Here is a 26,941-nt window from a genome sequence, read left to right on the forward strand (position 1 = left end):
ACCCTGACTAGGGGGACAGAGAGGGAGACGCCTCCTGGGCACAGAAGTGGTGCTTGCGCTCAGCTTCGCAGCTCCTCAGCTGAATCCTACAGACGCTCGTGAAGTTCCAGTGAGGACGAATATTCTAAAGATTAGTGACTAAAAGAAATAACTGCTTTCTCTTCTTTGAAAAAGAGAGAGAGAGAGGAAGGGAGAAAGGAAGGAAGGGAGGGAGAGAGAAAAGAGAAAGAGAGGGAGGGAGGGAGGAAGGGAGGAAGGAAGGAAGGGAGGGAGGGAGGGAGGAAAGGAAGGGAAGGGAGGGAGGGAAGGAGGAAAGGAAGGCAAGGGAGGAAGGAAGGAAGGAAGGGAAGGAAAGGAAAGGAAGGCAAGGGAGGGAAGGAGGAAGGGGAAAGAACGAGTTCACCGGTAATGGCATCGTTGCTACTGTGAATCTCAAATTTAACTATAACGACCAATCTTGGACAAACACACTGGACAAGAGAAATGAGCTGGAGGGCGCTGAGCCGGATGGAGCGAGTTGGGCAGGGAACTGAGTTTCTTCCAAGTGAGGTTTTGGTGACGTGAATGCGGCCGCCGTAAGAGGCAGCTTCCCTGTAATACCAGTGTGCTGCCACTCCCTGTCACTGCGGGGCCATTCCTCAGCCCTGCAGTCGGAATCGCACACATACAGCTGCGGGCGAAAGGTCCCAGTCTTTGTCTTGGACTCAGGACACCCCCGCCTAACTTATCAGATGACCTTGAACAGACCATGACCTCTTTCCGGAATTCAGTTTTCACATCTACACATTGAGGGTGATGATGTGGGAGTAGATTTCCACGTCCTGTGGTTCCCAGATATATATCCACCAAGCAGCCATATCAGATTCACCAAAGGTGGGATGAGGGGCCGGGGCACTTAAACACACCTTCGGGGCCAACCCCTTAAGTCTGATTGCACAGGTCCCGGAGCCACCAGGCTGGTGCTGATAACTGTTAGGTAATCGCTGGACTTAAATGATCTCTGCATCCCTTCCGGTCCAGAGACAACCACTGAAAAAGGCGACTGTAAATTACATCAAAGTCATTGGGGATGGAACTTCCTTTCAAAGGGTATGGAAAAAGAGGACAGGACAGCTCACAGATTTAAGAAGGTTTAAAAAAATAATGCTCATCATGGGAAATCCAATCCACATAAATAAACAGAGTGGAAAAGGCAATTTTTAAAAAACATTTCCCCTCAACTTCAACTCCTTAAATCTAATCTATGTGCGGTGTAGGAGGGTCAAAGAGGGAGGCAAATCTCCATCTTGAAAGTGATTTATAGCGGAGGTCACAGCGGCCCCTGTTTGGGCCTGTTACAGTTCGCTAAGCTCCACTAAGCTTAGGTATTAAGGGATCCTTCCTTGGAACATTTGTGTAGGAGGAAGGGAGGAGGCTTTTTTCTTTTTTTTTTTTTTTAGCTCTGGAGCTGCCTGAGGCCTAATCTAAATCTTGGGACCCAACACTGTTTGTCTTCCTTTTCTATCCACATTGCTGATGGCCCAGGCCTTCTCTGCCCCATTGCTCAGTGTTTGTTTATGGCAGCGAAGTAGAAAATTGTAATGTCTGTCATTGTTATTGGTTTGCTGATTGTGTGACCACCTGGTTTGCTGGCTCCAGGACAAAGGCAGTAAGTCCCCCTTTAAAGCCCAAGCTGTGTGCTTTAGGAGTAGGAAGAGGGGAAGGGAACGTCTGTGTGTCTTTTGTTTGTGTCTGTGTGTTGTTTTGTAAAGAATCATTCAAAGCTGAAATTAGTTTAATTAAAACAATAAATCCCCTTTAGCACACTCTTCGTGGCACAAGTTTGCACTAGAAGGCCTTCTTTTTTGCAAGGAATTGCCCTGAAACTGAGGAATTCCTCCATAAACAACTTTATCCTTGATAGGCCGGGTTGGAGTTAGATGTGTCGTTTCCAGATGTTTTCCAAAGGGCCCTGTGCCCTAGGGTCCACTAACTGCTCTGAGACATCCCTCTGGTCTGCAGAGACCCCACAGCTGTTTGAGCAGAAAATTATTTTCTTTTAATTTCATATACTGCCACATTCAACATATGCACCTTTCATCCAGAGAGGCCGCTAAGATGTTCAAAGGATTCAGAATTACCGACCCACCCCCCTACCCTCTGGAGCCATACACACCAAATATTTAACATCTGTACTGCTGTACCACCCAAAAGTTTTAAATTGAAGGAAGATGTGTTTCTTGCACTAAGTTACCAAAGGAATTTTCAGAGTAGAGCTCAGTTACCTAGGCTGGCCAGGACATCACTGCAGGAAAACCTTTCTATTGGGTTTTCCTTCTAATATTTTTCTAAGCGCTGGAGGACGGTGAATGGTCAGCCCTTCCCTCTGCATCTTGCCCAGAGACACCACAAGCAATATCTGGTTGCTAGCATTTAACTGGCTCTGGTATGGTAATACCAATAATAACTGGTTTCATTGGGCGCTTACTATACACCAGGCCTTGAGTCCAATGCTTAATGTACATGAGTTCATTTATTCCTCATAGCAACATTATTAGGACTGTATAGTAGCAGTATCTATTTTATAGAAGAAAAATATATATGAGACTCCGAGAGTTTGGGTGTCTAGTGAAAGATCACAAAAGCTGGTAAGGTAGAGTTTGAATCCAGGTTTGTCTGACTCGGTGCTCACAGTCTCAGCCATTAGGCCCTGTTGTCCTAATGCTACATGTCACTGAGGTCAGCTGCCTTGTCACCCAGAGCAGTGCATCTTACCAAGAAAGAACCTGCCATGTACAGAGCTGTGGAGTAGGGTCAGAAGTGAGGTAGAGAGATGAATAATCAATGCCTGGCCCTTGCTAAATTTGCTAACAGAGTGACCAGCAGTCCCAGGCTTTCATCCCAGATGTAATAGGCAGAATTCTAGGAAGACTCCCCAAATTCCAAGCCCCTGCTGTACACACAGCCTCCCCCAGTTATTCAATCAAACCTTAAATTTAGGTATTGCTATGAGGGGATTTTGCAGGTGTAAATAAATTGACTTTAAGATAGGGAGATTAGCTGGGTGGGCCTGACCTTATCAAAGGAGCCCTTTAAATCCAGGTCTGGAGGTCAGAGGGTGAAGTCAGAAAGATTTGAATTACAAGAGGATCCAATGAGGCTTTGAAGATGGAGGGGATCACATGGCAAGGAATATGGATAACCTCTAGGAGCTGAGTGGCCTCAGGCTGACGACTGGCAAGGAAATGGTGATCTCAGCCCTGCACTGCAAGAAACTGAGTTCTGCCAGCAATCTGCATGAGCTTTGAAAATGGATTTTTACCCAGAGCCTCCAGATGAGAACTCAGCCTGGTGGACACCTGAATTTCAGCCTTTGAGACTCTGAGCAGAGGACCCAGCCATGCCATGCCATGCCTGGACTTCTACCCATGGAGCTGTAAGCCAATATGGGTGTGGTTCTAAGCAGCTAAGTTTGTGGTGATCTGTTATGCGGCAATAGAAATGCAATCCACCAGGAAATGCTTTAGTTCCCTATCCCCGCCATGCCCCACCCCCCCAGGCAAACTGGGACAACTGGTCACCCTAGATGAGTGTAGGCCCGCATGATGTGTGTTGCTGGGGGGGATCTGTCCAGTTTTCATGGAGGAAGTGGCCTGTCCCTTGGGTAGGATTTAGACAAGGGGGAAGGGGTCAAAAGGTTCTTTAGAAGGAGGATGCAGCATAAACAAAGACAGACAGGCGGGAATATGCAAAGGGTGTCAACCGAGATGCCACCAGTGCACCAATTAAATCCTTGAGGGGGTTAAGTGTTTGGGGGCAGAGACTTTGTAACTTCAGCATTTGAAAGAGTTTGCTCCAGGGTCATGAAAATGGCAGTGAGATTAGCAGCCTGTGGTTGCGTGTTTCTGTTTCTGTCCTCCTGGCACTCCTGCAGGTCACCCTCCTCGAGGAAACTCTGCACTCCTTGAAGGCGGGGATGTGGCTTATTCAGCGTGTTACCCTAACGCCTAGTGCAACGTCTGACACATCATTGCATGTTCAGCAAATGCTAAATAAAGATATGGATGAACGGTTTAATGTGGACGAAACAATACCACTTTCAGGCAAATATGTAGCCACGCTGTCCCCGGAAATACTAAGAGGTTAGCAAGGCTGACCCATCCCACTCTCCCCCATCCTCCTCCAGGATCTGACCCTTCTGCTACGTACAGGAGCCTCCCGTGTCCTCCTGCTCAGGACCTGGGACTCTGAGGTCTGACAGCCCACCTCAGTGTTCTCCGCACCAGCTGTTTGATAATTGGACAAGGAACTTAATTTTTCTGTGCCTCAGTTTCCTCATGTGTAAGAAGGGCACAATAGGACCCGCCTCACCAGGGGATCATAAGGATTAGATGGGTCAATACAACACACAAAGCCCTCAGCACAGAGCCCAGCAAAAGGTAAATTTCAATAAACTGAGTTGTTGTTATGATGAATTTTATTTTAAATAGCAATGACATATTTCCTGCCCAAATTCAGGTGGAGACCCTCTCTGCACCCCATCCCAACCCAAGGACATTTTTGTTTTACTAGAAGATTCTTGAAATAAAAAAAAACTTTGAGCCCCAGTGGAAGGACTGCCCGATGGAGGTGGGTCAGACGGGGCCCTCCCGTGGTCAGCCACGCCCCCTATAAAGCTGCTTCTCAAAACCTAGTTGGTGGAGAGGCAGAGCCCCAGCCCTCCTCCAGACCACCTGAGTCTGAATCTGTGTTTTCACAAGCTCCCTGGGAGAAGCGGTGGTCTACATGCGCTCCTATCAGCCCTACTGGCAGCACAGCATCCCTCTGACCTTTCCTGACAATTTGCTTTAAAAGTTAAGGTCTGGCTTAACTCAAGCATAGAGGCGAGCCAGACCACAAAACTCTAGCTGGCAGGAGAGAACCTCATTTCTAGGGACGGTTGGCTTTCTGCATGTTTCAACAAACTGGCATTATCCAAGAGCTCTAATGGTCTGAAGTCAGGCTTAAAACTCAGCAAAAATAAACTTTCCAGGAAATTTCTGGCACTCCCACTTTTCAAACCCATCATCTCAGGAATTTTATCCAAGCAGTGGCCTCTTTCCCCACATTTAACTCCATTTCCCGGTTTAGGACCATTCGCTTTCTGGCCTTGAACTGACAAAATACACACATACACACAAAGGAGAGAAAACAGGGAGGCCACCCTTAGTGTGGGGCTTTAGATAAGTCTTTGGGAAAGTCCATGATCTCGTTTTGGCACAATTAGTGTTCTGCTTCTTAAGGCAAATATTATTTTCAAAGCGCATCTTAAATCTGAGGTATATCTGCTCCTGGTCACTGGGGTTCAAAGAGGCCTATTTGTAAGTAAAAGAAGCAGAACCCACAGTCTGCCTTTATGAGGTCAACAATGCAATGATCTCCATTTCTTATTTCCCAAGTGAGCAGAATGTGCAAATCTTCCTTGAGGACCAAAACTCAAATCAGTCACATCTTTTGGACCCATTCACAAATATTCATGAATGGACTGTTGTGTGATAGCAGCTCTAGGGAAGATAATAAGGCATGATCCCTTCACCACAGGAAACTCACAGCTCAGAAGGGAGAGCTGTTTGTATACCATATCCGTCAGGGTCTGCTCTAGTAATCAACTGTTGCATTAACAATTCACTCCAATTTTAGCAGCTTAAAACAACAATCATTTTAGTATCTTTCGTAGTATGTGTGGGACAGGAATTCAGGAAGGGCTCAGCTGGGCAATTCTGGAAGAGGGGGGGTGTCTCCTGTAGTTGCAGCCAGATAGGGTTTGCTGAAGCAGCTGGGGGCTGGCCAGGCATCTCTGTTCATATAGTTTCAGGGCCTCTCCATGTTCTCTCTCTGAGTGGGCCAGCTTGGGCTTCCTCACAGCATGGCAGCCTTAGGATAAACTGTTTACATGACAGCTCTCAGCTCCAAAGGTAAGTTTCCCAAGAGACTCAGGCAGAAGCTGTATCATCTTTTACGAGTAGTTCAGAAGTCACAGTGTCATTTCCTCTCAAGGGAGAGTTGTCAAAGTCATATTATAAGATAAGAAGAACATGTGGAATGGCAGATGTTGTTTTAACCATGCTTGGAAAACATAATCTGCAGGAGTGTTCCAGCAGAAAACAGATGTCACAACCAAATTAGGATAATTCAAGGAAGCTTAACGAAGGCACTAGTTATGAAGATATAGGCAGGGCATAGGGAAACAAGAAATAAGTGTGATAGCCTGAGGTGCCTGGTAACAGAGAAATTGTTACCCATACCTACTGGAAGGAACAAGAAGAAGGAGAGGTTGCAGGAACTCAGGAGAGAAGAGTTCAGGAAGGGCTCCCTTGAGAGTACAGCTGGGGGGATAAATGCCCTGACCTCACTCTTCCCATCCTTCTAATCTCCTGCCAGGCTCCCCATTGGCTGAACCCAACAGGAAGTCCAAAGCCCTACAGCCCACATTGACCAGCCTCTGGGGAAGAGAGCAGAGTGGAGAAGAGCAGAGAGTGTATCTGGAGAGGCAAACAGAAGACATCCAGCAGTAAGCAATATCTACAACACAAGGGAGATCATCATCTGATGCCAGTAGAAAAGTATATGTAGCAGGAGTATATCTCTTTCTGCAAGAGGGAAATTTTGAGCTATTTCCATGTAATCTCACAGAAGTGTAGATATGGTGAAGAGAAGTTCACCAGCAGTCCTCTGGATACCTGAGATGCCACCCTTCATCCTGGGGCAGTTGGAAAGGGAGTTGTCCACACAGGCAAGCCAGATAGGGACTATGCAAACTCTCTGGGCATTGACAGGGGTGGTTCCTGATCGTCCATGGCAGTGGTCCAACAGGAAGGACAGCGGCTGGGGTTCCTCGACACCCACAATGTGGTGGGATGGAGACTGGCTGGGATGGAGACGGGGTGGTCTGCAGAACCACTCTGGCTGCCAGCGCCCGTGCCCACCAAAGCAGAGCCTGCCTGATCCCTGGAGGCTGATTCCTCTTCTGTCTCAGTGGTCCCTCCAGGCCTGGTTCTCTCACCCCAAATCCGTTTGAAACAGGAGGGAAGGGGGGAGGGCATAACCTTTAAAAGAATGACATAGCCCTTGAGGAAGTGACAGAAACTGGTTAGAACCAACTAGGTCCAAGATTGTGGAAGATTCAACTTCCAGTAGACCTGGAGCCTCATTATACACAGATTGTAATATATTAGCATATGCTAAGTGACACACCCACAGGTGCCATGACAGTTCCGAGGCCGAGCATAAAAGGCCAAAAAGTGGGTGGTGGCCCAATTCCTGGAAATCTCCAATCCTTCTCCAAAATAGTTTGAATAATCCTCCCACTCGTTAGCCTATGAAATTACCCAGCCCATAAAAACTAACCACCCCATATTTTGGGCCTCTCGCCTTCTGAGATGGCCCACACTCTGCCTATGGAATGTGTTATCTCTCTAAATAAATCCACTTCTTACCTATCATTTTGTCTCTCACTGAATTCTTGCTGCGATGAGACATAAAGAACCTGAGCTTCATTAAGTCCTGAGACCAGGTGTGTGATCTCAGTTAAAAGACAGGGTTCAAGTCCCAATCTGAGCTGTGCAGTTTCACCATAAACCTCGCTCCCTCATCAAGTTTCCTCCAACTCTCCCCTCTCCCAATCTGAAGACTCTTCCTCTAAACTAGGGGTAAGGAAACCTGGTTTTTAATCTAGTCTTCCAAATCAATTACATATATAAAACACAAACTCAAAATCCAGCTTCTCGTAACTCCACAACCTCGACTTTTGAAACTCAAATATAAGACCTGACCTACTTGCTCTCTGCATTCTGCACAGGTGTCCCTTCATTGAGGCACAAAGTGTGAAAATTTGGGGTGCTGGAGAGGGTCACAAGGTGTGTGATGATGGTTGTGGGTGAAGGCGTGTCACAGAGCAAAAGTACTATCACAATTTAAACTAAAAGGTCTAAGAATCCAATGGATCACTTATGGGGGTGGCCAGGAAAGATTTCATTTGATTCTTGGAAGAATAGATAACATTTCAGCAGGAAGAGATGGAAGAAGCATTCCAAGAAGACAGAAGAGAATGAGCACGAGAATTCAAAGTCAAGAAAGGACAGTTGAATTTATAAGAAATGTAGGAGTATTTGCAAGTAGAGGTAGGGTAATTGGGTCTGAGTGGTGCTTTAGAAAGATTAATACAGTGACAGCGCATAGGACGCAGACCCTATGGTCAAGGCGTTGGATGTTCATTTAGGCATAAACTCATCGGCACCTCCTGCCTTCAGCTTCCATCACCACCTGGTTTGCGAGTCCGCATGTTTGGCTGTGGGCCCTCCTGACCCCAGACCTGGGTTTCCAACTCCCCACAGGGCTTGTCCACCTGCATGTCCCACAAACTCCTTAAATGCACCACAGCTGAACTTGCCATTCCTTCTCACCCTACCCCCAACCCCTGCACCACATCCTGCCGCATTCCTCTGCCCCCCATATTCCCCTGGATATGCTGTAGCCCCCAGGCCAGAATTCTCATTTGCCTCAACTTCCCTCCCTCATTTCCCCTCCCCGGCCTCACAGATGCCTGCACTCTCCACACTCAGCATAGCCAGGTCCTTCCAATCCTCCCTTCTATTTTTTTTCCTATTGAATCCATCTCCCTTTTATCCTCATTGGAACTGCCCCCGGTCAAGCCATCAGCACCTCTCCCTCTGCAATTACCTCTACAACAGATTGGTATTGGCCTCCCTACTGCTAACTCTGTCTGCTACCCCTATCTACTGTGCAACCACAGTCTATTCTAAACACTAAATCTGATCATGGTGTTCCCACTTTAAAGACTTCCTCTGGCCATCCCAGTCCTATAAGATCAAGAAAACACTCTTTCATTCAGCATTTAAAGTCCTCATAAGCTGACCCTGGTTACTCTTCTATCTTTGTCCCTTGCTATTCCCTAGTGACATGCAGGAATTGATGCATGGCTCTCTGCATTTGTCTGAGACACCCTTCCTGAAAGCAGTAAGTGATGGGATTAGGCCCCAGCTGTTTGGACCAGAGAGGAAGGGCCTGGGGCAGAAGGAAATCTCAGCTGTTCATACGTCTGCTGGAGATGGAGATGGGAGGGGAATAAGAATATAGCAGTCAATTCTTCAAAAATATTATCTGCCACCCAGTCAAATAAAGAGGCATATGCTACCCAAGGAATGTTTGAATTGTCTTATGTTTAAAGACTGGAAAAAAAGGCTTCAAAAGAAAAGCAGATTTGGATAAGATCTTACTCTCTGAGGAGCTGCCATGGTGAGACCTCAAGTAGGTGTTTTTATAGGTTCCTCTAGAGACAAAGTAGAAGATTAGAGTTTCTTCCTCTTGCAAGACTCAAAGTTTCAGAGAGAATGGGAGGCCAGTTGAACCTTAATAAACACTCTTCAGAGAAAAAAAGGAGGAGAAGGAATTGAAGGCCAATTGGTGAATCATAACTAATTAAATTGTTTTGTCTTCCCTGACTCTCTGTCTTTATTAAATAAACATAGATGATCTTAATAAAATAAGTTTTGGCTAACTTTACGGTGTCCTGTTACCAGCCCTGGAGCCAGGAGACCTGGGTTCCAATTTCAGGTACGTCTTTAACTAGCTGTGTGATCTCGGGCAGTCCTGACCCTTCTCTGAGCCTCAGCTCCCCTGTTGATATAACCAGAGGACTGAACTCATTGACACAAGTCCCTATATACTCAAGTCTACATTTCTTCAATTTTAGACCAGTAAAATATTTCCCCTCTTTCTATTTCTCTACCTCTGAATTTTACTTTTCGAATTGCTTCAATCCTCATCTTCTCTTTATTTATTTTTTCTTCTCATTCTATCTGCTCAGTCAAGCAAGACGTAGTACTTGTCCGGCTGTTTTCCAGACTCTTGACTTAGGTTTACATAGAACGTTCTGCCCACTGAATCTGTTCAGGAGTTGAACTTCCTTGGCGAGCACTCCAGCAGCCAACAGATCTTGGACCCTGTGCTGTCTAGGATCCTTTCCAGGCCCGAAGGAGATGAGACCCAGGACTCCGATGCAGGAGCTGTCGTGCTAACTGCTGCCCAACTGCACCATCCTCTCTCAGTGTTTCCCATTTGAATGACCCTATTAATGAAAATAATTTTTCACAAGGGAAAGTAAATCTAACAGTAATGTAAGCTGCCCTAAACAATACAAAACAAACAAACAAACAAAAAACAGTGACCAAGCTAAGACCATGGCAGTCGTTCTGATGGGAAGGAAATCATTCAATCAGTCCCCTAGCTCAGCAATCTTTGTACAGTCTCACCACTGTATATATTCTTTGACGCCTTCAAGTTAATGGACTCCATGATAAGGACTTTATGTTACCAAAGGTCAGGGTTTCTACTCCTCAAAGACAAAACATCTGGATGAATGACTGAGCTTTCCACTTAAGAAATGATGTCTTGACATCACCTTAGCTCAGATGAGATAATGAACCACCCAACAACAACACCCCAGGCACTCCTGAACGAGTGGCTAGGAGTACATGGTAGGTTCTTCTCCATCAGCCTGTGAAGATGCTTATGATGTTAAAATTCTGTCAGAGATCAAAGATGGCCAGACACCAGCTAAACTGAGAAGTCAGAAAACTAATACAAACTGAAAATACTGTGTCCAATGGAGTTGTGCTACCCGTTTAGCTTTACCTTATTCACCAGCCTCAGATGACATGGGAAAGGACCCCTGAAGAACGTTTTCAGATTGTTTGAAATCTTTTTCTCCCGGTAGAAGTCCTTTCTAAGTATATGAGTGTTCAGTTTCATTCATCAGCCCAGCCTTTCAGTCACCTGAGGACAGAGATGTCATCAGCACCTCGGACCTCTTCATTTGACAATATTCACTGAGCGTCTGTTATGTGCCAGGCCCTGAGTCAGGATGGCATGAAACTGGACAAGACACAGTGCTGACCTGGGAGGGCTCATGGTCTAGTCAGAGAAAACTACACTTAACAAAGAATGGCAAATAATGAGATGTGTTCCAGGAAGAGAGTTCACATGGAAAGTGAACTCAGCCCTGTAAGGAATCAAAGAGAATGGCTTGGTTTTCTCAATAAGCCATAGACTATCAGTGCCAGGAAGGACTTTACAGGTTATCTGTTCCAACCCTCCCCTCCCTGCCAATGTTATAAATGGAGAGACAGAGAGGAAAAGTGGTCACAGAGTTTTAAAGCCGGAGCCAATAGATAAATTCTTTCTCCTTTCCTGTCTGTTAACTTATTGTATGTTTCTCAAATAGTTTTTGAAAGTAGATGAAATGAAATCATACATATACTGCTGAAAGAAATTCATTTTGCTTTCCAACTAAAAATATACAAGATATATCTCATCAATATTTGTTAAGCCAGAAGAGAATTACTCTCCCAAGATTACTAAACTCAGTTCATGGTCATTTACCTTGTCTGTTTGTTTTAAAGTTGTTCCTTTATCCCAGCATCCTACCTCCACTCTTAACCATTATGGTCCTTCATAGAAAGCTCATCATTTTTATTGTATTCTCTACATTTGCACAGCACTTTGGAGTTTAAAAAGTATTTTAAAGCCCATTGTCTCTATTTTGAGAATCAAGTTGTAGGCTTGATAGCTTTAGAGGGACATGAAAAGTGGGAGGAGGTTCAGAACGGAGCTAAGCTAATGATTACATTGGGAAACAAGACCTAGAAAGCCAAGTGATGGGAGCCAGGATGCCCGAGTCCACTCCTGTGGGTCAGACCAGCAGAGGAGTTCAGGGGAATGGAGTCAAGGCCATGAAGTCTGGTGGACTGGAAAGAAGCAAGTCAATAAACACTTACTGAATAACTCCTGTGTGTCGGGCACCACGCTGAGTGGATTCAAAGATGAATAAGCAAGTCACCCCCTTCAAAGAATGTTTGGATTGTTGTACAATCTCCCTAAACCACAGGGAGTGGAAGGCATGAGTCAGCAGAAACCACAGGCCCGAGAGGAGAAGGAGGGGTACCGAGTTCCTGAGGTGTGGCCTCGGCTTCCCCAGTGGGTTTGGACCCGTCCCAGCTAGCGACACTGGGAAGGAAGAAAGGTGCCAAAGACGGTGAACATGACCACTGGACACATTCGGGCAGAGGTGGAGGGTGACCTGCCACAGGAATGGTAGACTTGAGCCTCTTCCCACGAACACCTTGTAGGGTGAACTTTTGAACAGTGCTTCCTTCTAAAGACATTAAGTGGATTCTCATGAGTGAGTCTACTCAGTTTATAGACAATGGGATTTTAATAATGTTTACATAGGCTGAGAGGCCAGAAGGACCATTTGTGTGATATTTAAAACGTGGAGCTCCATGGCTGAGTGCTACTGGGGGCGCAGAGGAGCAGCTAGGGCGAATGAGAGGTTGATCACAGAGCTGGGACAGGGAGGTTCCCGGCAAGTTATTAACCACCTGCAAATCTATGAAGAGTACTGAGAACTCTCAAATCAAAATTAGGAGATAATGGGGCGGGGGCGGTGAGTAGGGGATATGGGAGCCAGAGCAGAGGATTGTTAGAAACCGAGAGTGAAGACGGAAACCTCAGAAAGGAGGGACAAGTTCGGAACTCAATTAACAGAGACATGAAGCTAGTAGTTAGAGCTTCAGCCCCACTAGGCTCAGCTTCAACCATCTGGACTGCAGGTTCTTCTTGCTTATTTAAACTAGTCCCTGTCAGTGCTTACCAGATTGGCTGCATCCTCCAGGCAGATAGCTGGACCCTCCATGAGCTGGCCCCGCCTCACCTTCCCAGCCTCCTTCCCCTTGGCTGGTACCTGCCCCCCTTCTCCCCGCTGGTTCTAGCCTCTATCTGGATCCCTCCCCAATGATCTGTTGATATCCTCCCCATCCTTCAAGACTCATCTTCTATAAGATGCCTTCCTGAACCATCCTCCATAGCATGTCCTGCTTCTTGGTGACACTGTTGTTTCATACTGCATTATAGTAACTTGTGTGCTTGTCTGAGCTCCCACCTCCACCCCTCCCTACAGAACTTCGAGGATGGAGACCCGATCGCTTTCATTCATGCACTGGGAGCAATGGGAGCAGGAACTAGTGTGCCAGAGACCCTCAATTACAGCCAATGCACACCGGGGACAAAGCTTCTGTGACCCTTTAGAGGTGGCGAGCTGGGCTCTGGAGTCAGCCAGCTCAGGCTAACACTTGCCTCCATCACCAGGTAGGTGACCTGGGGCAACTTACTTGATCTCTGTGCCTCAGTTTTCTCATCTGTAAAATGGGCATAATAGGACCTTAAAGGGATTTTGTGGTAGTCTCTGTAAAGCCCCTAGCATGCTGTGTAGACACATTGAGTGCTCAGTAAATACAGGGAATGACTAAGAACATGGGATAATAGGGCTGCAATCTCCTTTTGATCTCCGAGGGGGCTCTGACTCATTTGCGCTATATTTCCACCTGCAAGTCTTTGTCTTCTTCAAAGTTCATATCTGCACGTAGCAGCTCTATATCATTTCAATGCTGACTGCGTATGCCCAGGAATGCTAGTAGGCAATTTGTTAACAAAAATTCAAAATAACCAAGTCAAAGACATATTCCTTAAAGCAATTTACCAATTCATCCACCCATCCAACTTGTGCCACTATGAGCTGTGTAACGTCTACAGAAAGGAAGATGAAATGAACAAGACAACATCCCTGCTCTCCTGCTGTATCAGTCTCCCCAGGGCAGAAGTTGTCAATATCCAGATAGGGCTACAAAGAAGGGCTGTGAGCATCCAGAATGGAAGGCAACCGTCTCTGTGCAGAGCGAGGGGAGTGGGGGCATCAGGAACGTCCACAGGCTTCACCGAGGAGGGAGCTGCACCCTACCAGGTGGGTAGGAAGTTTGTCGGAAAGAGGAAGGTGGAAGCTACTCCAGGTACAAAGAACAACATATGCAAAGGGATGGAGACCTGACAGTCCACATTCAGAAAACAGTGAGGTCCCAAAGTCTAAAAGGCACTGAAAATCAATCCCTGTTATTCTAATACTCAAGTGGACTTTATTTAAAACAGAAACATTTCCACCAAATCAGTTATGCATCCCAGGAGAGACCATCTTATTGTTAAAATAAGTGTAAGTTCTCTATTTCTTCCCAAACGATTTGATGGCTTTTCTGAATTCTATTTCTGATTTCTGTCGGACAACAGGTGCCTTCAGAAAGTCTATTTGGTTGAACTTATTTACAAAACAGAAATAGACTCACAGACATAGAAAACAAACTTATGGTTACCAAAGGGGAAAGGGGGGGAGGGATAAATTGGGAATTCAGGATTAACAGATACACTTCTGTATATAAAACAGATAAACAATAAGGACCTACTGTATAGCACAGGGAACTATATTCAATGTCTTGTAATAACCTATAATGGAAAAGAATATATATATATACATATATATATATAAACTGCTGTACACCGGAATCATTGTACATCAACTATACTTCAATTTTTAAAAATAATTTTAAAATTAAAAAAAAAAAAGTCCATTTGGACCCAGGAAATAAAACTCAAAGGCAGCCCAGGATCAGCACTACTTAGTGAGCTGGTCCAGGGCACAAACTCTTCGTATTCTCTGAACTATTCCAACAAATGGAGTGATTTCAGCTCTTCAAAGCCAGCAAGGAGACAACTTAGGGCTTCTAAACTCAAGATGGACAGGCACAGAACTCATTATACCCTGTTTCACTTGTTCCTCCAGTTACCCTCTGAGGACCATGGAAGAAGAATGCAGCCGGAGGCCGCTTTGATAAGAGCACAGGTAGAGGAGGAGATTTTGTTAATGGCTTCCTGGGACGCTGTTTGGCCAAACGCAGTGACTGGGGATCAGAAAATACTACTTTTTCTCTCCAGGGCAGAGAGGAGGTGAGACAAAGACTTCGACCCAGAAGAAAGAATCTCAATCTCTCTCTCTCTCTTCATGTCAAATTAGACATAACTTCCACTTCTTCTGGTGGGAATTGTAGTCCTACTGGAATTAGAGAGGCAAAACTAGGGTCCTATTACACTGTGCTCTATCTGTCAGTGATACGTGGTCCCTGGGGAACTAGTTGTTTAAGAGGTGTTTGCATGTCCAGAATTTATGATCTGAGTATTTTTTTTTTTTCCCTCAAAAGGCAACACAGCCTGATGGGATGAGGACTGCTGTTTATTTGATGGTTTTCCTTTCGGTCTCAGGCCTGGGTGGGGCTGGGGTCCTGGAGCTCTGGCTGCAGTGGAGGGATGGGACAGGATTGACCCTGAGGCCTTTGAGTCCTGGTTCCAGTTGTCCTGTGTGCCACCCGCTCCTATGGTTGCTTGCTCAAGCCTATACCTTCTCTCTGATACTTTATATGTGTCAAAAAGAAAGAGAACTGGGCTGTGTCCATGGGGCTTGAATAAAATACTTCTCCTTCCTAGGCTTCAGTTTTCTCATCTGTTAAAAGGAGGTGGGGCAGGGTGGAAGTAGGGGACTAGGAAAATCCTGATATTCTCAAAATTTTCCCATTTAATTGATATGGAAATGGGATTCTTTCTACCATTTTGGTTTAGGGATATTTTGTGGAGGCAGGGGAATTGTGGTTCCTTGAGTTCCTTAGTGGGGGACCACAGTGATTACCGGGCAGTGAGTGTTAAGCTGGCAGTAGTCAAAGACGGCTGTGTGGAGACCATGCCTGCTTTCCAGAACCAGGGGCTTCACAGGTGTTAAGCCTGTATCTTGGAGGCATGCCATTTAGGAAAGAGCACCAGACAGAACAGAAATCCTAGCAAGATGACTATCTAGCCACTAGACTAACTCATTGAGATTGTGACCAGGGCACATCCCCATCTTAGGGCCTCAGTTTATTTGTGGGTGAAATGAATGTGGTGGACAGACTCTAAGGAGACCCCCATGGTTCACACCTTCTGGTATCCACACTCTTGTGTAATCCCCTCCCTTCAAGTGTGGACAGGGCTGTGGCTTGTTCCTGACCAACAGAATACAGCGAAGATGATGGGATGTCACTCCCACGATGACACCATACAAGACTGTAACACTCGCCTTCCTAGCAGACTCTCTGTATTGACTGTCTCCCTCGCTGGCTCTGATGGAGTAAGAGAGGTCCACAGGGCAAGGAACTGAGGGTGGCCTCTGGCCGATGGCCTGCAAGGAGCCAAGGCCCTCAGTCCAACAACCCCCAAGGAACTGTGCACAACCACGTGAGCTTGGAAGTGGATCCTTCCCCAGTCAAGCTGAAGATGAGACCCCAGCCCTGGCTGACTCCTGGATTAAAGCCTGTGAGAGACCCTGAAACGGGGGACCCAGCCAATCTGTCCCTAGACTCCTGACCCACAGAAACTGTGGGATAACAAATGGGTGTTGTTCTACTCCACAGAATTTGTGGTAACTTATTATGCAGTAATAGATAACTAATACAATGAAGCAGTTGGCATCTTCTTTACCTGACATCCTGTGAGTATGATAATTATATTCTTCTGCTATCAGCATCACACTACTCCATCATGACATAGACAAACGCACGGTAAGTTGCTGTCCCTGTGCTGGGGGGAGAATAATTTCTCTTCCTAGAACTCCTAGGGTACTTGTTCTATATTTAGACTCTCATTTACTCAGGCCTCATTTCCAGGCTTTGCGCTGCTGATTGCAAACACTTTACTCACAGGCACAGGTCCACCTTCACACACATGGGTCCCAAGTTACACTGAATTTAATTAGGGATCAGCTTGAAATAGAACGGCTCCAACAGGAAAGAGGACTCCCCGGAGACAGAGTCTAAGGGCACATAACACGAGGCTTTGGTACTATTATTTGGTAGTGTTGGTTCTGTGAGAAAGGGTCAAGTAAAAGAATCTGCCAACTCAGCCATAAAAATGAATGAAATAATGCCATTTGCAGCAATATGGATGGATCTGGAGATTATCATACTAAGTGAAGTAAATCACAGAAAGACAAATATTCTATGATAGCACTTATATGTGGAATCTAAAAAAATGATACAAATGAACTTATTTACAAAACAGAAACAGACTCACAGACTTCAAAAACAAACTTATGGTTACCAAAGGGGAAAAGTATGGTTACCAAACCTTAGGAGGTTTGGATTAACATTTACACACTACTATATATAAAATAGATAGTCAACATGGACCTACAGTATAGCACAGGGAACTCTACTCAATACTCTGTAATAACCTATATGGGAAAATAATCTGAGAAAGAATAGATATATGTATAATTAAATCGCTTTGCTGTACACCTGAAACTAACTCAACATTGTAAATCAACTATACTCCAATATAAAATAAAAATTAAAAAAAAAAAAAGAATCTGCTCGAAAGAATGAAGCCAGAAGAAGAATTAATCTAGCAGGGGAGCCCCATATCTATAATTTCTTTAAAAAAATGGCCACTTGTATTTTAATAGCAGCTAAGCTAATCGGACTTCTTTTTAGGTACAGATTTGCTCAGAGAGAGTGTGGAAAGAGCCTTAGTAAGCTGTGTGTTAGTTAACACATTTTGTTCCTTTCCGAGAGTTTGCTTTTCTGGAATCCTGACATCCTCTACACATATTCTAAAATCAACGTTATGGACGGCCTCATTTTGGACATGAACGAGACGAGACCGAAGTTTGGCTAGTGTCTGAGGTACTGGCTGTCGGAACATTCCAGAGTGGTGCTGAGGAAATCTGGCCCACACACATCTTCAAGTTTGAGGAGAAGCAAATCTGTGCTTTTACCAGCAGGGCTTTCTAGGCTGGTGAGGGAACCAGACACTGTAGCGTTTGGGAGGTGCTGCTACTGCAGCTGACTTAGGAGCAAGATGTGACAGGAGCCAGAGGAGGTGAAGACACCCTGAGATCAGCACAGGGCTGGGGGTTCAGCGAGCAGCGCTTGGGAAATATTTTTGAATGAGTGAATGAATGAACAAAGCATTAATTCCTGCCCTTAGAGGCCTAGCAGCTACATTTCCCCAGGGTTTCCCCTAGCACTTCAGCTTTGTCACCAAGGGAAGAATAAGGTCCACCACTTCCCTTCAAGAAACTTACAGACAGGACAAGACTCGGAAGTGACCGAAGAGAATCCAATAAATAAAGACAAGGGAGGGCCCAGCCCATTGAGTCGGGAGGAATCTGGGGAAATTTCAGGGAATTTCTGGTGATTCCTCCCAAACCATAGCAAAAGGCTGAATTAGGCGAAGGGTTGTGGACATTTCTTGATGAACTGATTGAAACTTTAGAAGTCCCCTGCTGCCTGTGGCCCCGGCAGAAGGCCCTTGGAGTTCCAGGGTGAAGACAGTTGGTTTCCTGGGACTCAGCCCCTCTGCAGCCGGCCCAGCGGCGGGGCGGGCGGACCGCCCGGAGCCCCGGGCCGGCCTTTGTGCGCCGGCGGCCGCTTTTGTGCGCCCCAGGCCCGTGCGCCCCGCCGGGCGGCCGCCTCTGCACGGATCCACCCCGCCGCGCGCCGTACCTGGCCCTTTGTCACCAGCTGCCAAAGAATTCAGAAAATCAAATTTATTTCCCGATTACCGCCGGGGCGCCCCTCCGTGCGGCGAGGTCTCTTTAACCGTTGCGATTCCAGCCGAGTCTGTGGAGGCCTTGAAGAAAAGCCGCCGCCTCCCGGCCCGCGCCCAGCGCCCCGCTGACTCCCGGCCCCCGTGGGAACTCGCCGCTGCGCAGTCTTCTCGCAGTAAAGATGCTAACGAGCCCCAAGGCATGGGCTTCTCAAGGATCCTGCCTGCTAACGGGGACAAATCAATAGGCATCTTGAGTTCGGATGGTGTGTTTCCTTCCCCCCCCCCCTTAGGAATGCATGGATGGACGCTAACTCGATGTCTTACCAGCCCAGCACCGTCCTCAGCCCGCGAGCAAGTCCAATTTCACCCTCTGAGCGTTCCCTCTTACCAGCTCCTGGCCAGTGCCCGTCTGCCCGAAGCCACAGGCCGATCTTAAAATGCTTCTCTTCGGCCGGATTCTCAGGTGTCTTGGGCACCTGAAGATGAAAAATGGTACCATTATTTTCCTTGATTAGGTTGAGATTTCCAGAAATGAATACAAAATACTGCCTTGCCTTGCCAAGTTTTGGCGGCAGTGGGGTGGGGGAGTGGGTTTTTTGGTTGTTTTTTGGTGATTGTGTGGGGAAATACATGTTTTTCTTTGAAAGAAAACCAGTTTTTTAAAGATAACGTAGGGCTTCCCTGGTGACGCAGTGGTTAAGAATCCGCCTGCCAATGCAGGAGACACGGGTTGGAGCCCTGGTCCGGGAAGATCCCACATGCCGCGGAGCAACTAAGCCCGTGCGCCGCAACTACTGACTCTAGAGCCCACAAGGCACAACTATTGAGCCAGCGAGCTACCTACAACTACTGAAGCCCACGCGCCTGGAGCCCGTGCTCCGCAACAAGAGAAGCCACCGCAATGAGAAGCCCGCGCACCACAGCGAAGGGTAGCCTCCGCTCGCCGCAACTAGAGAAAGCCCCCCGCGCAGCAACGGAAGACCCGATGCAGCCAAAAATAAATAAAATAAATAAATTTTAAAAAATAATAATCTGCCATCAATTTAAAAAAAAAGAGAAAAGGTAATGTAGAGTAGGCCCATCCCTACAACATATATCACCTCCACTTTTTTTGTCCACTCATAAATTAACGTGTAGGAGAGATGGATGCACAAATCCACCAACCCATCAGCATCATTCCAATAATACCCTCGAATGAAAACAGTTTCAAATACCATCATAATTCATTATAAAATAATATATAGCGCTCTAATTTGAATTATATAGTCATGAAGCAAATAAATCCATAGGAAAATTAAATCCAATAGGAGAATTTGGTCCATTGATTGTAAATTATGCATGTTCTAAATCTTTTGCAAACACTAAAAAAAAGGTAATGATATATAGCACTTAGCAGGAGTCTTTTTTTCTTTTTTTCTGCTACCTCTTTTTTTTTTTTATCATGAGAATTTGGAGATGCCACTCAGTTACTCTGTGACTAAAGGAAGGGAGTATAAATCAATGCCACATTTGCTAACAAACAGCATTCCTCTCTTTATCCACATCTGTGTGTCTCCACATACACACACACACACACACACACACACCCGCCCCCCCACACACACACCACAAGCGCTTGGCCCCCTCAGCTTCCCCATAATTTCGCAAAAGAGTGACTCTAATGTTTTCTGCTTCGTAGGGAGCCAGTGGGCACAGCAGTGAACTGGATACCTACACCAGAGAAGGCCTGAGAGGCGTAATCAAATAAGGGAGCCACTTGAACTGAGCTCCCAGCAGGAGCAGGAGGGAGGCCTGGAGAGGTTACAGGTACTTTTTATCTAGCCTCGCAGGAGAGCACCAACTTCCTGCTGCTAGAAATTTGTCTGCAAATTTTTTCCTCATTCAGACAGAGAGCTGGGGTCCAGGACACACTGGGTTGATATGATAACTTGATTAAGGCTGGGACAGATGACATGGGAGCACCAAGTCAGCTCAAAGGAATCCGTGTTCCCCTCTTTAACCTCTCCTTGGGAGCCTACAAATTATATCTATTAATGTATCAGCCCCCTGGCATCGCACAAATATGCCGTCCGCTTAAATGTATGTCAATCATTCACAGGAGCCTTTGTGGAATACCCACCACGCTTTCATTTGTCTTCTCCCTTAAAAAACAAAAAAAGTTTAACCTGTTGGGTTACGCAGACAAAGGCTCGTAGCCTGTCTCCTCCTGCTGCAATCACTTGGGAAGTAGAAGTCGAGCTCTCAGCCCAAGCGTTCAGAGAATCATTTAAATGGGCCCCGGGCAGCTGGATCGGATCCAGGGGAGGGACACTCCGAGGAGGAAGGATTTGGAAACCATGTTCAGTGAAGCACGAATGGAAAAAACTGAGGATTAGCTTGGAGAAGAGAAAACGCAGAGAGAACTTGAGATCTGAAGAAGTGCTGAACGGAAGAAGGATGAGCATCTTGCATGGGCCCCAGGAGAGCCCAGGGAGAGACAGGTGTTCCCAGAGAGCCAGCAAAGTGCCTGCATGAGAAATGGGCCACGTGCTGGAGCCACCCCAGGCGGATGTGAGGAAATCTGCAGTGTGGTCACAGCTGCGGAAATCACAACTTCCCCTCCCAGTATCTGAGCCGGGAGACAGCCAACCATTGAAAGGCTAAGAAAACTTCAGCTCCAAGTACTGGGGGGAGAGGAGGTGAATTGAGGGTTAATTTAGCAAACAATACAATGGACAGATTTTTTAAGTGTACAGTTCAATGAGTTTTGACAAATGGAAACTAAGTAACTACCAGCCCAGTCAAGATAGAAAACATAACCATCACACCAGAGAGAGGGTCCCTTTGTACCCTTTCCAGTCAAACTGCCCCATCCCACCCCTACCCTGGCAATCACTGTTCTGATTTCTCTCACTCTAGATCCATTTTGTCTGTTTTGGAACTGCATTTAAATGGAATCATTCAGTATGGACTCTTTTGTGTCTGGCTTCTTTCACTTTATGTGCTTTTAAGATCCATCCATGTAGTTTGCTCCTTTTTATTGCCTAGTAGTTTTTCCAATAAGGATACAGCACATTTTGTTTGCCCATTCTCCTGCTGATGGACATTGGGGTGTTTCCAGTTTGAGGCTATTCTTAATGCAGCTGCTACTAACGGCCTCTCACAATTTTTCATTGCTGGCTCAAAGGGTATATTCCAAATGCCATTTCAGATAGGACTGCAAAGCAAGGAAAAGCCTGAAGCCATAAGGTATGGGACTTGACAGTTTCTGGGACTTGACAGTTTCCAGTTTGCACATCTTCCCCGGAAAGCACAAGTTGTACCCCTATTCCTCCCACTGGTGGGCAGCAGACATCCACCAGGACTGATCTGGGCAAGCTGGGGTCCTTCATGAGTGAGAATATCTATCTCAACAAAGTTGGTGTTGGCCATCATTTAAGTCTTCTCAAAATGTTGGAATTCTCATCTACTGAGCTCCTACCAAGTGCCAGGCCCTGTGGGTGTGCTAGGGGCTATGGGAAGGGAGAGAGGAATTTGATGAGCCTCTCTTTAAAGTGCTTGCAGTCTAAAAGGAGGATTAAATGAGATGTAAACTATGAAACCATAATTCGGTATTCAACAGACATTCACAGGTCAGCTGCTGTGCTGGTGTGAACCTGGAACAGGTATTGAGAGCCCAGATCTGTTGTGTCACATTGGCACACGGAACCCGCCCATGCTGAGTGTCCCCATGTCTATGCATCTCCTCTTTCAGATGGTCCTGAAGGTGACATTGGCAATGAGGCTTTGAAAGTCACATCAAAGCCATCAAAACACAGAATGTTGGTGCTGGATGGCCCTTTAGAGTTCATGGTCCACTCCATTCCAAGGACAAATGGAGAAACTGAGGTCCATGCTGAGAAGTTCCTTCCCCAAGGTCCATGCTAAGAGAAATTCCTTCCCCAAGGTCATGGGCAGAAATGTTTTCCCTCCCAGTACAACCATTATTCTACAGTATCAGTCTATCATTTATGACGAAGTCCTCACTATATGACAGAGAACTATTTATAATGCTGGTATTGGAGGGATATGATTAGTACAATTGCTGTGGTCTCAGCGGGTTGATCAATCAGACTTGGCCTGTGAGCAGTTGTTACATTTAGAGAAACATGTTTGAATCCAGAAGTTATCCAAACTGTGTGATAAAAAAAGTAGACCATGTTATGATAGAACCCTATGTGATTAGGGTTCATTTGTCCTCTGTACCAAGTTGTTTATCTAATTGTTGGGCTTTTGGTTTATTCCCTTGTCATTTGTCTATACACAGGTTTGACAGCTGTGTAATCACAGAATACTGTATAAACTACTTTATATTTTGCTTTTTTTCTATAGGGTAAAACTTTTCTAACTTCTGCCAAACCACTCTTGCCTTTAAAAACATCGATGTGTATTGCATGTCTACAAAGGGGGACAAAAGGTTGTGAATATATTGAAGTTCCATACTGTCTTCCAAACAGTTATTAACAGATTTGTGTCAAAGAAAAAAAGAAATGAATTTGGATTTATGCAAACTTGGCAGGAATTCATTCAAAATTAATTCGCAAATCAGAGGGGACAAAGATAGCAGTGGTCATGATTCCTGCTTTGTGGTTTTTAAATAATACCAAAAATTATGAAGTACTTTATCCACGCACAACACTTTACAGTTTTCAAAATATCTTTATATCCATTCTTTTACTGGAACCCCTGACCAATGGGCAAAGCCTGTGTTATTGCCATTTTGCAGATTAAGAAAACAGCCTCAGTATCTCATAATAACCTATAATGGAAAAGGATCTGAAAAAGAATATGTGTGTGTGTGTGTGTGTGTGTGTATATAACTGAATCACTTTGCTGTACACTTGAAACTAACACAACATGGTAAATCAACTATACCTCAATAAAAATAAATAAGTAAAAAAAAATAAATAAAATAGAAAAGAAGACATCCTGGGATAAGCCACTTATCCACGTTCATGTAGGAAATACATCCACGTGGCCTCCACGACACCACCCTCCACCCACGGAGCGTCACAGCACATGCCCAGCCCCACACAGCACCCAAATAAAACACGAGGCTCTGCAGCATCCACAGAGCAGTTCTTCTTGAGTGAATCATGAGATCTGTGATCATGGAACATTTTTTTTTAAAACACCTAGTATTCACTTTCTATGTGTCTTCTGTCAGAAACAGAACTGCCTAGGTAATCTGGAGGACCCAGTGCAAAATGAAAGTAGAGAGCCCCTTGTTCGAAAGGAAGAAGGTGCCATTAAAAGTCCTAAAATAGAAAGTTTTTTCCTTTCTTCTGTAGTCTCGCTCTCAACTTGTCAGGGTGTTTTTTTGTTTTGTTTTGTTTTTTAACATCTTTATTGGAGTATAATTGCATTACCATGTTGTGTTAGTTTCTGCTGTATAACAAAGTGAATCAGCTACATGTATACATACATCCCCATATCCCCTCCCTCTTGCATCTCCCTCCCACCCTCCCTATCCCACCCCCCTATCCCACCCCCCTAGGTGGTCACAAAGCACGGAGCTGTTCTCCCTGTGCTATGCGGCTGCTTCCCACTAGCTATCTATTTTACATCTGGTAGTGTATATATGTCCATGCCACTCTCTCACTTCGTCCCAGCTTACCCTTCCCCCTCCCCGTGTCCTCAAGTCCATTCTCTACGTCTGAGTCTTTATTCCTGTCCTGCCCCTAGGTTCTTCAGAACCATTTTTTTTTTTTTTTTTTAGATTCCATATATATGTGTTAGCATACAGTATTTGTTTTTCTCTTTCTGACTTACTTCACTCTGTATGACAGACTCTAGGTCCATCCACCTCACTACAAATAACTCAGTTTCGTTTCTTTTTATGGCTGAGTAATATTCCATTGTATATACGTGCCACAACTTCTTTATCCATTCATCTGTCGATGGACACTTGGGTTGCTTCCATGTCCTGGCTATTGTAAATAGTGCTGCAATAAACAGTGTGGTACATGTCTCTTTTTGAATTATGGTTTTTTCAGGGTATATGCCCAGTAGTGGGATTGCTGGGTCATATGGTAGTTCTATTTTTAGTTGTTTTTTTTTTTTTTTTTTTAATTTATTTATGGCTGTGTTGGGTCTTCGTTTCTGTGCGAGGGCTTTCTCTAGTTGCGGCAAGCGGGGGCCACTCTTCATCGCGGTGCGTGGGCCTCATTATCGCGGCCTCTCTTGTTGCGGAGCACAGGCTCCAGACGCGCAGGTTCAGTAATTGTGGCTCACGGGCCTAGTTGCTTCGCGGCATGTGGGATCTTCCCAGACCAGGGCTCGAACCCGTGTCCCCTGCATTGGCAGGCGGATTCTCAACCACTGCGCCACCAGGGAAGCCCCCTATTTTTTTTTTTTTTTTTTTTTTTTTTGAGAACAATTTCCTAATTTTATTCTTGAACTTGAGTACATTCATTTTATTTTATTTTATTTTACTTTTTTTTTTTTTTTTTTTTTTTTTTTTTTTAAATTTTTATTTATTTATTTATTTATGGCTGTGTTGGGTCTTCATTTCTGTGCGAGGGCTTTCTCCAGTTGCGGCAAGCGGGGGCCACTCTTCATCGCAGTGCGCGGGCCTCTCACTATCGTGGCCTCTCTTTTTGCAGAGCACAGGCTCCAGACGCACAGGCTCAGCAGTTGTGGCTCACGGGCCCAGCCGCTCCGCGGCACGTGGGATCCTCCCAGACCAGGGCTCGAACCCGCGTCCCCTGCATTGGCAGGCGGACTCCCAACCACTGCGCCACCAGGGAAGCCCTATTTTACTTTTTATGGTGAAAGTTCTTAGTTTTTTTTTAATTAAGGTTTTTTTTTTCACACACACACACTGTATTTTATTTTTACAAGAGATAAGTAGACTGACACCAAGCATTGTACATGGATGACCACAACAAAAGCAACAATGATTGCAATTACCAAACATGAAACACACTCATACTATGTCATAATATTGACATTCAGTCCAGTAATCCTCCACTGTAACAGCTCCTTTACTTTGCAGTGAAAATTGATTTGTATATTCTTTGCCTCTGAGTCCTTGTTGGATTTTTTTTTTTTTAATTCAGACAGAAAGTCACAAAAATTATACTCATCCTCATCAGTTCACTCAGTCCCATGTAATTAATTTTTTTTTTCATCTTGATCTTTTGTTAGCACTTTTATGAGTTCATCAGTTTTTCATTAGAGTTCTGAAAATTCAGTTCTGCTTATTCATTCAGTTCAGCAGTACAGTCAGTTACCAGAAACCTGTACTTGTCAGAGTCTTTTCCATGAATTTCTTAAAGATGAAACCCTTCTATAGGAACATATTTGCAAAAGCATCAGAGTACACACAGAACTGTCTGTAAATGACAAAAGACTTAAAAGTGATCACAGTTAAAAATTTGATGAAAGTTCATAATAATGCAGTTGACAAGAAAATTAGTTATTTCTGAGATATACATTTTAAGGTAATAACTAGGATTATGACTTATAACATTATACCAGAACATATAAGATTTTTAGAAATTTCATGTAATTTCTGAAACATTTATATTAACATATTTCCATACAAATAACCCAATGAAAGTTTAGTATTAGTTGTTTTGTTTGTTTTTTTATATTGCAGGTTCTTATTAGGCATCAATTTTATACACATCAGTGTATACATGTCAATCCCAATCGCCCAATTGAAGCCCCCTATTTTTAGTTTTTTAAGGAACCTCCATACTGTTCTCCATAGTGGCTGTATCAATTTACATTCCCACCAACAGTGCAAGAGGGTTCCCTTTTCTCCACACCCTCTCCAGCATTTATTGTTTGTAGATTTTTTTAATGATGGCCATTCTGACCGGTGTGAGGTGATACCTCATTGTAGTTTTGATTTGCATTTGTCTAATAATTAATGATGTTGAGCATCCTTTCATGTGTTTGTTGGCAATCTGTATATCTTCTTTGGAGAAATGTCTATTTAGACTTCTGCACATTTTTGGATTGGGTTGTTTTTTTGATATTGAGCTGCATGAGCTGCTTGTATATTTTGGAGATTAATCCTTTGTCAGTCGCTTCATTTTCAAATATTTTCTCCCACTCTGAGGGTTGTCTTTTCGTCTTGTTTATGGTTTCCTTTGCTGTGCAAAAGCTTTTAAGTTTCATTAGGTCCCATTTGTTTATTTTTGTTTTTATTTCCATTTCTCTAGGAGGTGGGTCAAATAGGCTCATGGTGGTTTTGATTTGCTATTTACTGTCATTCTAAGTAAAGCAAAACGAAAATTTTAAATGATTGGCCCGAGCTTTACTGTTCATCTTTAGATTGTACAATGCCAGTTTTGAATGCAAACAGAAGAGCATTTAATTCCTATGCAGAATCACCAAAATTACAGAATTTTGATTTCGTATCCTATATATACATATATTTTTGTTCTTACCAGAACAGCGGAAGTGCCACTCAAAACTA

General features: G+C 44.8%; 1 protein-coding gene across 1 annotated transcript in view; it reads right to left on the minus strand.

Annotated features, from left to right (window-relative positions):
* Window positions 1–786: 786 nt before the first annotated feature.
* LOC309660384 (uncharacterized protein) overlaps window positions 787–26,941 on the minus strand; it is a gene marked incomplete at its 5' end in the record, with an annotated part of 44,726 nt that continues 18,571 nt past the window's right edge. Inside the window, 2 exons of the mRNA XM_082460976.1 lie at window positions 787–18,464; window positions 18,881–18,968. Of these exons, the coding sequence (XP_082317102.1) occupies window positions 18,121–18,464; window positions 18,881–18,968 (432 nt within the window). The 3' untranslated portion in view covers window positions 787–18,120. The remainder of the gene's footprint in view (window positions 18,465–18,880; window positions 18,969–26,941) is intronic.

Source organism: Balaenoptera physalus, assembly GCF_965194825.1.
Source record: "Balaenoptera physalus genome assembly, chromosome: 4".
Lineage (NCBI taxonomy): Eukaryota > Metazoa > Chordata > Mammalia > Artiodactyla > Balaenopteridae > Balaenoptera > Balaenoptera physalus.